Source organism: Uranotaenia lowii, chromosome 2 (assembly GCF_029784155.1).
Source record: "Uranotaenia lowii strain MFRU-FL chromosome 2, ASM2978415v1, whole genome shotgun sequence".
Lineage (NCBI taxonomy): Eukaryota > Metazoa > Arthropoda > Insecta > Diptera > Culicidae > Uranotaenia > Uranotaenia lowii.
Window position 1 is genome coordinate 164,286,007 of NC_073692.1, and position 12,777 is coordinate 164,298,783.

At 30.6% G+C, this 12,777-nt stretch overlaps 2 protein-coding genes across 2 annotated transcripts in view; one reads left to right on the top strand and one right to left on the bottom strand.

Annotated features, from left to right (window-relative positions):
- Positions 1–7,058, top strand: part of LOC129742053 (fibropellin-1-like) — a 120,642-nt gene extending 113,584 nt beyond the window's left edge. Inside the window, exon 4 of the mRNA XM_055733900.1 lies at positions 6,928–7,058. Within this exon, the coding sequence (XP_055589875.1) occupies positions 6,928–7,058 (131 nt within the window). The remainder of the gene's footprint in view (positions 1–6,927) is intronic.
- Positions 7,059–7,391: 333 nt separating this feature from the next.
- The window catches only part of LOC129742054 (uncharacterized), a 144,362-nt gene continuing 138,976 nt past the window's right edge, over positions 7,392–12,777 (bottom strand). The window contains exon 15 of the mRNA XM_055733901.1: positions 7,392–8,097. Coding sequence (XP_055589876.1) covers positions 7,564–8,097 — 534 coding nt within the window. The 3' untranslated portion in view covers positions 7,392–7,563. The remainder of the gene's footprint in view (positions 8,098–12,777) is intronic.

Below are 12,777 nucleotides of genomic sequence, written 5' to 3' on the forward strand. Positions count from 1 at the left end.
CTGATGGTATTCGTATAAGTTTGGTTAAGTTATTAAGCCTTTATAAAGAGTTTCTCAAATGTCCCGCTTTTTATGGCTGTGTTTCGCTTTTTATTCGTGAAATGCTCCGTTTTTTCTGAAACTGTTTAACACGCCTTGTGAAAGGGCTTTTGTCGGGAAATTTATTTAGAAATTGTTCCACTGAAAACAGTCGTATCTTGTACAGAATCTAATTTTTTTTAAATCCACTCAGAGTTATGAGAAACAAATTACAAACTAAGATTTAAAAGTGCTGGCTTTTGCCAAATGTGAGCAGCATTTAAATTTCTACGATAGTTGTCTTAAATAATTAAAAAAATCAACTTTCTTTCTCAAAATCCTAATAATTTTGCTTGAAGCTGTTTGCCCAACGGCTTTCAAATACCAATGCCATGTGCGTGAGTCCTTTTGAGATTCTAAAAGAAAACACTAGTTGAATATCGCTTAGACTATACGATTATTTAGAGAAGAGACAGTAGATTATGGAATGAATGGTAATATTTTAAGGATCAAATTTATGGCAGTAATAATGAATAAAATAATGTAACAAAAGTGGTAGGATTTTGACAAAATTCTGACAAATATGACCAAATAATGACGAAACTTTTACAAATGTGATCAAAAATTACAAATTTATGACAACAACATGATAAATGTGGTGAAAACATGACAAAACTATGATAATTTTACGACTAAAATTTGTTAAATGTGACTTAAATTGGCATAAATATGACAAAAAATTTACCAGAAAATGACAAAACAAGACAAAAATCTGTCAAATCGGGAAAAAAAAACAATTATAAATGTGATAAAAATATGACAAAACTTTGTCAAAAATATGTTTAATATCACAAAATATAGCAAAATTATGACATATCAAAGTATGACAAAAAGTTTACAATACAATGACACAAAATTACAAAAACAAATAGCAAAATCATGACCAAAATTTTATCAATATGACAACAAAATTTCAAAATTTTGACAAAAATGTAATATTGATTAAACAATAAATTGGCAGAAATTCGGTTAACGTTTGTCAAAAAAAAATTACAAATGTGATAAAAATAAGACAAAACTATGACAAAAATCAAACAAGCATGACCAAATTTAAACATAGAATTGACAATAGAATGACACAAAACTGTACCTTTATGACGAATGTGATAAAAAATGACAACGTTCTGGCAGAAACCATGTCATATTTTACATAGTTTGCATAAGTTGGATTTTTTTTATTGTCAAATTTTTGTCATGTTTATCATATTTTTATTATAAATTTGTCATAATTTGATCACAATTTTATGACATAATTCTGTCATGTTTTTCGTTTTATTATCATATTATCTTCGCATTTTTACCGCTTTTTTACCACACTTGTCATGTTATTATATTGGATGATTCATCCCGTTATATGAACAGCCCTCACACTTGTCATGTTGATGTTATTTAATCGTCAAAAGTATGTCCAAATTTTGTTAAACTTTGGATATGTTTTATTACATTTGTCATAATTTTGACAAGTTTTGTCATTCTATTGACATTTTTTTTACAAACATATTTGTGTCATAATTTTGTCACATTTTTGTCGTAATTTTGTCCTACGCATTTGCTCAACACGCTACCTCGTCAGCGTTCTGATTGACAACCCTCTTCACACCATTTGAAAAAGACGGATTTTTTATATCAAAATCCTTCAAAAATAGCGATTTAAGCATTAGTTATTCTATTTCCGCAATTCTAGCGAGTCGAACAAACTTTATCATTCAACTAAACTTAATGATAATAGAATGGGGTTTTTTTTTCACTTTAACCCATGACTGCTTGAAACTGAAAATGAAGATTAGATAATCTCATGAACCTACATAAGGCATGAATAACGCTGCTAGATTGCCCGGTCTAAACCGGGTTTGCCCGGATATTTGATACAAAATCTGACAAAAGTTCGGTCCGGCCCGGTTTCCCGAATTTCATGAAAAATCCTCGGATTTATTCATTCAATTTGCCAAAACCAACAAAAATAAACGAATGGTGTTGTAAATTTTTATTTTATTCATGCGTCCAAAACGAAGTTTTTGGAAAAGTTTTATAAAAAAAATCATGAAAATTTTTTTGGAAGGTAATACGGGTTAAAAACTGCTGATGAGATATGATGAAAAAAAAATCAATATTTTTTTTTATTTTTGTTAAGTAATTCCTGGGTTTATCCACATTTCCCGGATATTGCCCGGGTTATCGGTCGACAATTTTAAAACCAATTGAACGAATTTACAATGTTTTTAGATAAAATAGCCCTGTTTGTAAGGCCCATAAACGTGCTGGAAAAAACCTGCATCGGTATCATTAACAAAATATGTTTTATCTGTATTTCAACTTAAACCAAGAATAAATTCTGTTTCTGTTTTCTGTGTTAGTATTTTGCTTAATATGCAAGTTGGAAATGTGTTTTATTGTTTTCACATATTTATAATACAACAACAAAATTAACAAATTATTCCATTAATTGATCTTAAATTAGCCTGATAAAATGTTAGTTGTAAGAATGTAACATATGAAAATTAGTACTCAAGGCTAATTCACTCACACCAGACGAAAAATGCCATTTTTTGTGCCGCAACAAATCATCAATTTCAAAATATCTTATATATAAAAAAGGAGGAATTTTCTTTGTAACAACATCACGTATGAATGGTCGGTCGGAATGAAGTGAAATTTGGTATCCAAAGGTTTTTTGGGTCAGAGATGGTTTGTATAATAGTTTCAACAATCTCACTTTTTATGAAAGGGGGGTCCCCATACAAAATTAGCTCTTTACATCTTCTTATATATAAAAATGGAGGCGTTTTTTTTTTGTAACAACATCACGTATGAATGGTCGGTCGGAATGAAGTGAAATTTGGTATCCGAGGGTTTTTTGGGTCAGAGATGGTTTGTATAATAGTTTCAAGGATCTCACTTTTTATTTGTTCCCAATACAAATTCAACTTTATTTGTTTCGATTTCCATAAGAGTCTATTCTCGAGCACGATGCAGTTAAGGACGTGTAGATAAAATTAAACATTATTTAAGATTTATACTTTAGAAGGTAAAACGAAGTTTACCGGGTCAGCTAGTTATGTATATAAGATTTTTTTATGCCTACATATCTATGTAAATTTATCGAATTTACTAAACGCCATTATCATTTTTGGTTAAAGTCAAGGGAATTCATAGCAATGAGACTTTAGGAATCGAGCTTGTGTTCTAGCGATCTCAAATTCAAAAAGTTATTTTTTTTGATCAAAAATTTTGCGTTATGGAGGTTTAAATTTTAGTTGTGAAGTTGTGTTGTTAGTTGTAAAATCTAAATGAAATTTTATCTTCCTTTAAAAATTAAATAATCCGACTGTTTTCTTTTTCAATTTTAAAAGAACTATTGCAATACCAACCGTTTCAATTAAAACCTTTTAAATTTGTTGAAATTCAAAATAGTCACTCAAATTTAATCCGTGATAAAATGTTTGAAACTTTTTACATTTCGGTCATGATTTGAAGATTAATGAAATTTCATCCTTGTTATCTGAAATTGACTTAGAGAATGCAACACAAGAAGTTCTCTTGATTAATATTCTATGAAATATGAAATCATGATTTTGGATATGAATGATACAAAAAATCAGCAGATCATTTTCAAATTTCGATTTTAAATTATAGATGGTTCACTAAAGAGTTCGGCAATGAGTTGAATATTTGTTGAAAAACCTTTATAAGTTGTGTTGTGAAAGCTGGAAGAGTAAAATAGAGCAAGTGGAAAAGTTGAATTGTACACCCGAACATTTAGTTTTAAATAAATTAATTTAAAAAAAACTTGATTAAATTACCAAAAAAAAAAACAAGAACCGGAAATTGAACATTATATATCTCCACAACCCTAGGACAGAACTTAAGCACTTTTGAGCAGCATTTTGCAAAAGATTGCAAGAGATTAAGTCCAATGTGCTTTGTGCTGACAAGGTAGAGTCGATTTTTAGCATTTCAGCAGGGATTCAATCGATCCCAGGCTATGATTGACGCTTCTGTTTCAGCAATCGACTGAAAATTAGAGTTTAGTGAACACTAACAAATCCTTATTTTCCAACAAACGGTTTAGGATGGCCTCTAAGTTTGTGTTCTTCGTTTGATAGACATTTCTTTTAATAAAAAATTATGAATGTTGGTAAATCGCCGCGATGAGTTCTTGTTAAATTTTATTGACGTTTTTCGGCGAGTTTTACAAGCTAAAAACGTTTTTTACCAGTTGTCCAGAGGTCTGAGCTACTCTGGCATTCGCCCCTCTTCAATGGACAAAACTACTGGCTTTCGTCTATAATGATTTTTTCTGGTTCCAGAACAAATAAGTAAAGACGAAAGCCAGTAACTTTGTCCAATGAAGAAAAACGAATGCCAAACTAGTTCGAAACGACTGGACAACTGTTAAAAAATGTTTAAACTTGTTAAACACGCCGAAAAACTTCGATAAAATTCAACAACATTACTCAAAAACGTCAACAATTTTGTCATTTTTGTCAATTTTGTCAATATTTTCGATTTTGTCAATTTTTTCAGCATTCTTAATTTTGTCAATATTTTCGATTTTGTCAATTTTGTCAGCATTCTCAATTTTGTAAATTTTGTCAATTTTGTCAATTTCGTCAATTTTGTCAATTTTGTCAATTTTGTCAATTTTGTCAATTTCGTCAATTTTGTCAATTTTGTCAATTTTGTCAATTTTGTCAATTTTGTCAATTTTGTCAATTTTGTCAATTTTGTCAATTTTGTCAATTTTGTCAATTTTGTCAATTTTGTCAATTTTGTCAATTTTGTCAATTTTGTCAATTTTGTCAATTTTGTCAATTTTGTCAATTTTGTCAATTTTGTCAATTTTGTCAATTTTGTCAATTTTGTCAATTTTGTCAATTTTGTCAATTTTGTCAATTTAGTCAATTTTGTCAATTTGGTCAATTTTGTTCATTTTGACAGTTTTGAGAATTTTGTCAATTCTGTTCAGTTTTGTAATTGTTGTAAACTTGTTGATTTTGTCAATTTTGCCCAAACGAAGTATTTGAGCTGTTTATTGTAGTGAAAAAAGTGATAAAATTATTAAATTTTTTTTATCAAATTATTCAAGTGCTGTATTCCATTCATGAAAAAATTTACTTCTGAAATGTCTGCTCTTATTTGAGAATTGTTTGCACATTGTTGGACCATTATCGTAAAACTTTTATTTTTCCGTCGGCTTGTCTTGCAAGCACCTTGTTATAACAAAATATTGCCCAATAACTATAACAAAATAACATGCGAAGCTTATTCGCTTTCAATTATATGCATGTTTCTAAAACTACCCAGATATTTAGTCTAAACTCTATAAGGGAGGACTTGGTGGCGCTACTGTTTGGTTATTATCTGTCATTGGCTTCAACAAGTGACTCATATCCATTTATCGGCTTTGCTAGACACCTACTACAACAACAACAACAACCGAACAATTGCACAGCTTTCATCGCGCAACTTAAGATCTTAAGAAAGGAAGGAAAAAGGAAACAAAAAAACTCTAGCCCGAGAGCTTAAAGCTCTAGACAAATGAGTAGCATTTGTCTGATTGGATTCAATTTGCTTCCACGGGCGAAATTCTCTTCTTTCGTTTGTTCTTAGGAAAAAGCTTACTGAGCACGAACGGCGTCGTCGTGTCGTTTTCTCTTACTTAGAGCAATCTGTGCTTGAGAATCTATCGTTAGGTGGAGGATGAGACTTACAATCACTATCGAAATAAGCGATGTGAGACACAAGTCCCTATGACTGACCCAATAAATTTCGGAGTCGGGATGAATAAGCCATTGTTGCTTAAAATCCCTTGAGAAAAAAAAAAATAAAATAAAATTCGGAGATGCTCCTTTGATGCAATCCCTTTCGCTTAGTAATGCACCGGGAATTTTAACCCGATATATTAGATCCAGTTCGGTTAAAAGCTGAACTGGAGTAGAACATTAATTCAAACTATTAATTAGGATTGTAATTCAGTTTAGCTACGTTGACAACACGTCAATTACAATAACCTTAATAGTCTTGTCATTATCATCATGTTTGTCATTTTGTAAAATACGGCCCGCCTCTCTTTGAAAATTGAAAGCGAGCGCACTCACCACCTGTCGTACTTATGACGTCATGAAAAATATGACGTCGTTTTTTTGATCATCTTGATAAGTGATTGCTGAATGTTGCTGGTAAGCCAACTGGATACGTGTTTGAGTGATCATTTAATTAAATTTACTATGAAATTTTTTTTTAATATTTTGCTTTTTTCTTTGTATTAAACATTGAATAGGGAAAATTTCGCAAAAACGTATGGAACAAAGTTAACAAAAATTTGCACTAATACACAAAAATACACAGACATCGTCAGATCTCGATAGGTACCTATAAAGGTATTTCTAAGACCCATAATTAATGATCTCCCAAATCGACCGATAACTATACCTTTCTGAAAAAAGGCAAAAAGAAGTAGTTTCAAATGAAAGATGGATCAATTTAATCTCATTCTTGCGATAGCTTTTTTAAAGTTACTTTTTTTCACCACATGGAAACATTTAGTTATTTCCTTAAAAACGGTACTAGATAAAGAAAAACGAACACAGACACATATTTCATGATTCCTCGAAGAGATTCCTTTCGGGCTGCGGCCGATAAATAGAAGATGAACTCTAAAGTAATTTGTGCTTTAAAAAGGACTCCAAAACCATGCAAATAAAACAAACAAATTTTTAATATGAATATTTTTCAAAACTTCATACATTTTTCATAGTAAGTTTTTTTACTAATCAATAAATAACTCCATATCTGTTTCTTGTTTGACTCTTCGTTTCATGTTTCCGCCAATCGATGTCACCCGAGCAGTTCGTGGAAGGGCCAAATACGAGGTTTCGATGCGGTTGGCTAATTCTTCCTATTTCGAAACCGGCGATGGAGGCGATCGACAGCTGAAGGAGTATGCAGCCAGCTCGCTCGAGAAATATGTAAGTATTTAACTTTACCTTTCCCAAAACTTAGCATTTAAATCCAAACACCTCTTGGAAACGAGGAAATTGGATCGCTCCTCACCATTGACAGCATGTTTGCTTATTAATGCTTATAGTATGATTTATGATGGATACACAACATAAATCCATTATTTTTCATGAAAATTCTTATTTTTCACATTTTTCAAGATATTAATAAAATCAGTGTTTAGATGTGATGATATTTAAAAAAAAATCATAGAAGGATTTTCGGTTTTTAGTAAAGACTTGAAATTGTTTCATTGTTTAGTGATTATATACTCATTAAATAAAATAAAATTTAACTGTATTATATTAAGTCACCATTGAAATATTTGAAGCTTTTTGCAAAAAAAAAAATTAAGTGCATATCCAAACCATCTAAAGCCATTGAATTGCCACGAATCTATTCCTGTTGCTTCCCCTAATGGCTAACATCTTTTTAAGCATCTACTTCAGGTGCTCTTTAATGGTGAAGCTCACTATAGTTATTGGCTCATAAAATGTTCTGTGTCAAGTTGCTGCTCTCCTCGTCCTCGTCTTCCTGACCACGACCGGCCAATGATTGGCTAAACCTTTGCGGTGCATTGGTGATGGAATCCAGAATCCGACGAACGTTTCCACTCTGGCTCCGACTTCCCCAGGAGTTGACTCTCTGACCACTGCCAGCGGATTCCCGGATGGTTGGCATCGTTCTGCCTCGCTCTTCCAGCCCAACATTCCCGGTTCCATCGACGTTACTTTGGTTGTTGTTGTTGTTGTGTCTCCTAATGGAACTGGGCAACCGGAACGATCTGGACATGGGTCGCAGTCGCCGCATCATTGAGCCGCTGCTACGTCCTCCTGCACCGGAACCGGATCCAGACCCAGGTGCATTCTGAGCATCGAGCAACGATGTCACCAGCTTTTCCAGCAACTTTAGATCAGCCGTGTTCTTGGAATTTCTGATGGCAGATGCCGACGGGGGAATCGATTGATGGGCACTACTGGCAGCTGAACCGGAACTGGAACCGAAGAGGCGGTCGGCAATCTGTTGAAGGAAGAAATGAAATATTTAAGTCGGGCTTTGATTGGAGCGTAGTTTTAGTGGAACGTTGGAAGATTGGGATGTTGTAATCTATTGTATGTATCGATGTTTTCATACAAATATTTTAAAAAAAAAATTAATATCAAATAATAAAATTTATAACTGATTGACATTTGTTTCAATTTTATGTTTGCCTACACGCTTAATATGTAACCATAATTGGAGAAATCATAGAAAATGTTGTTAATTCGAAGAGTTTTGTAAACAGAATCAGTGACAAATCTCAATTAAAATTGTCTGAAATGTCTCAGTTTTTTTTCCATTTCTACTATTATTGAAAATGACGTTAAAGGAACCTTGTGCTGAGCTTTGACTCAAAACTCTGACACAGAAAATATTTTTCATTTTATTATATCTTGTGTTGATTGCTAAATTACTAAAAACTTACCAACCTAATTATTTTGCGCTACATTTTACAACAGAACATGTTAAAAATGAATAGCAGTCTTAAATATGAAAGGGTGTCCACGATAAAATTGCCACACTATGAAACTGCTGTAACTTTTTAACCGTTGGGTAATATGAAATGAAAATTTGGGTGGATTTAGTTCATGGTGCATTGATTACATCCTGCATGTTTTAAGGTCCTTTGATCAAAACTCGTGAAAAAAATTTCATTTCACCGAAACTCATCGACAGCCGTTTGTTTTTATTTATTTAGTATGCTAAATAAAATGAAATAATCCGAGTAAAATGCGAGCATTTTTAAATAAAATCCGGGCCGGGCCAGACTGTTCCCAAGTTTTGTATCAAATATCCGGGCAAACCCGAATAAAACCGGGCAATCTGTCAACATTAGTTTAAAATAAGTCAAAATATTAAAAATAGTTAATTTTGTAAAAATGTAACAAAACGTGAATTTTTCAGCACAAGCCGAATTTTTTTTAGTTAATATGGGTGTTTGAATTGCTAAAATTAATCTACCGTACCACAAAAGTTATTTAAAATTCAATAAATATGTCAGAAAATAAGTCCGTTTTCTGCAGAATTTAGTCCTAAATCTCTTTAAGCCTAATACATATCCGCAGTGCTTCTTTGAGAAAACTTTATTTTTTGAAAATTTGCATCATTAATTTTTGCATCATTCGGAATCTGCGACTTTCTCCTTTCAGTTGAGCTCAAATTAGAAATAATCCATCGGGGGTTCTAGAGCAATTTATTTTTTGAAGATTTTTTACTTTTTAATGGATTTTTTCAAAGACAAAATTATACTAATCACTGTTAAAATGCGTGTCTAACATTGAGCGTTAATCCAACTCTATATGTCTATAACATGGTCAATATTATAGGAAATTTCCCTAGCTAAAAGTTTGTGAAACAAATTGAGAATAAAGAGATGAAATGTGACCAAAATAGTGATTTTTATTTATTTTATTTTTATTTATTTAACCATATCCAAAAATAGTATTCTAGCAACTAAGTTATTGATTGTGAAGTAATATTTTGAGCTTAGTTAGTGTGAGGGAGGACTTCATGAATAAATATTCGGGAGTAGGAAAAAAAATTGGACTTTCTTCTAACATTTAAGCTTGAATTTAAAATAATCCACCTGGACATCAAAATTGAATATCTTCTTTGAAAATCTTTCATCCTTTTTGATGATTTCTGAAGGTTTTCATACTTTTTCTGTTAATCGATTGTTAAACCTTAGACATGGGTACCACAAGAATGGTAAAGTGTCATATATAAAACCTAAAATAAAAATTCAACTTTTTGTTTATGTATGATTTCATGAGTAAGCGTTTTCGGAGGCATTCGTGCATGTATAAATATGGCCGAATTTGAGTTTTCAAGCAAAAATTCAAGATTGATCATTTTTGTAAAAAGTACCAAATGTCTTAAATTGATTTTTTATGATCAAAAAGAAAATGTAGATTACAAAATCTCTCCAAAATCAGTCAAATCTTAAATAAATCATCAGGCTTTTTGAGAATTTTTATTTCGCTTTATGAAAGTTTTGCATTTGTTCAAATAAACGAATTTTTTTAATTTCCTGGATGAAATTAAAAAACGCAAATTTTTATCTGGTAGTATGAAAAACTGCAAACATTTGTCTGTGGATTTTCGCATTTTTGACTTTTCCCTTGATTTTCATTTTGATACTTTTATAAAAAACATCTAGTCATGTACAGAATTGATTGCAATGAAATCCTTAAAATATTTTTTCTTCATTTATCTGCCCAGATTATGCACATATTCAAGATGGTACATCGCTCGAAGTAAGAAATGAGTAACAACATTTTCAAGAAATGCATGTGCCACCTTTTTCATTAGGCCAGAACAAATATGAAATTCTGATTTGTCGCTTGAAGTTGAAACATCACGAAAGGGGGATGCAGGATACTTAATTTAAATCATCAATAAACTTTTTAAGAAAAAAATTGGCAAAACTTACATGCAACAAACATATATACAATCTACAATGCACAAAATAGAAAAATGGAGATTATTGAGATCATTAGATTGGAAATTTAAAAAATCGTAAAAACTGTTTGAGTTTTCGAAAAATGTATCAAATTTATTTTAAAAATACCTTAATCTTTATTTATTACCCATTTTGTGATTATTGGAAAAATCGAAGAGACAAAAACGAGAATATGATATTTCTTCAGGAATAAAAAAAACCTATCAATGCTCTTTACTACAGGTTATCCTGATGAAATTTATGTCAATGATTGCTTTTTTTAATGTAAATAAACAATCCTGAACATTTAAATACTCTACAATCTATTACTAAGTATTTTTTGTTTGTCACATGAAAACTCTTTTCTCTCAATTTGTATCACTTTGAGGTCTTCTACAAAGTTGTAGCCAGGAAAATGTTCTTTTAGACCATGTCATAGACAAATGGAGTTGGATTATCGCTAAAGATAAAAAAAGCTTTTTCACGGTGAGTATGATTTTGTGTTTGAAAAAAAATCCATTTAAAAGGTTAAAAAAATTTCAAAAAATAAACTGACCCCCCGATAAATTATTTCTTATTTGGGCTCAAAATCTAAAACGTAATATCCATTTGTTTGTAGCTAATCACTTTATGTTTACGATAAATATCTTCAATTGAAATATTTTTCAAGGAACCAATTTTATCCCCAACTTTATTATGTGATTCTTGTTCTTTCAGATGCTTAACTTTACATTACAGTTGTTTCGAGGTGCAAAGATTTTATGAGCATATTCAGGTTAATCTGAGTGCTTTGAATCCAAATATTTCGTAGATAAGTTTTTGTTCTATCTGGTTTCATTCTTTAAAATAGGCAAAAAAAGATTTAAGAAATTTCAGCACATTTTTTGACATAACTAAAAATCATAAAAAAAAAATCCCGAAACCGCATTTTGACTTCTGTGAAAAAAGTAATAAAAGTTTATTCTGATTTACATTTTCCATACTGTAAAAAACAAATTTTGACTAATATTGAAAGCCAAATTTGACCCAAACTGAATTTTAGTAAAAATTTACAGCAAAAGTCAAGTCAGGTTTTGTTTTCAATGATTGATTTCACCTTAATCTGATTCATTTTAAAATTATAAAATCTGTATCAACAAAACTGGTGATGATAGATAAAATTTGACAAAAAATTCTAGGATTACAATCAAAATTCATCTAAATCGATCATTAAAAAATAGGTACCAAACCTGCTGTTCCCCGAGTCACTAGTTCAATTTAATTTATAAGTCTAATTCAATGTCTCTTTATTTGGTATAAATGTTAATAGAAATTCATCAAATATTTTGGCCCTTCTATTTGGATTTTTGATTTTTTTTTTTCAAATAACAAGATATTTTTTTGTTCTTCAAATATAAATTTTTGTCTTCAGAAAGCGTTTCTTTCTTGATATTCTATAAATCTGCAAAATAAATAAGAAAAAAAATGGTTCGGTTTAAAATATTTTTTTTTTCTAATTTATCTTTTCACCGCGGAGTTTTTAAGTCAACTTTTCCATTTAAAATGACGAAAAAAATGCCAGTCAAGTGGATTGAAAACTATCAATTATTTATTTTAATTTATTACATTTATTATTCATTTATTTTTTATCAAATTATCGTAAGAAGTCGAAAGCGAAACGGAGTTTATCAGAAGAATGTTTTTTGATAAAATCTTCGTACCATTTTGAAATTTTATTCATAGAAATCAATTGATAACTAAAGAAAACAGCATTTTGGTGCCAATATTAATTTGGTAGATTTTATTTTAACAGAAATTTCCAGAACTCGAATCTTAACACATTTCCTCTGTCCCTCTAGTGTTGGTGATATAGAGTTTATTAGTTTAAATATAAATCACTGTTGAGGGAACTCAATCATTGTTAACTGCTGAGCTAACAAATCTTCATGAATCAAACAACTGAATTTGTTCAATTCATTTAATTAGGGAAAAAAATTTTAATCATGATGATGATGAATAAACTAAAATAGAATTCAACAAATTTTAAAAATTGGCAAGAAATCATAACAAAAATGAAGAATGTATAAAAAAAATGTTTTATTTAATTCAACCGATGATTTCATTTTTGCTTTAAAAACTATCAAAAATTGAATTTTGGTTGAACTGTTTTTAAAAATTCGGCAGAAGAACAGAAGAAGAAAAAGTAAACAAATAAAAAACTAATCTAACTTTCTTTGCAG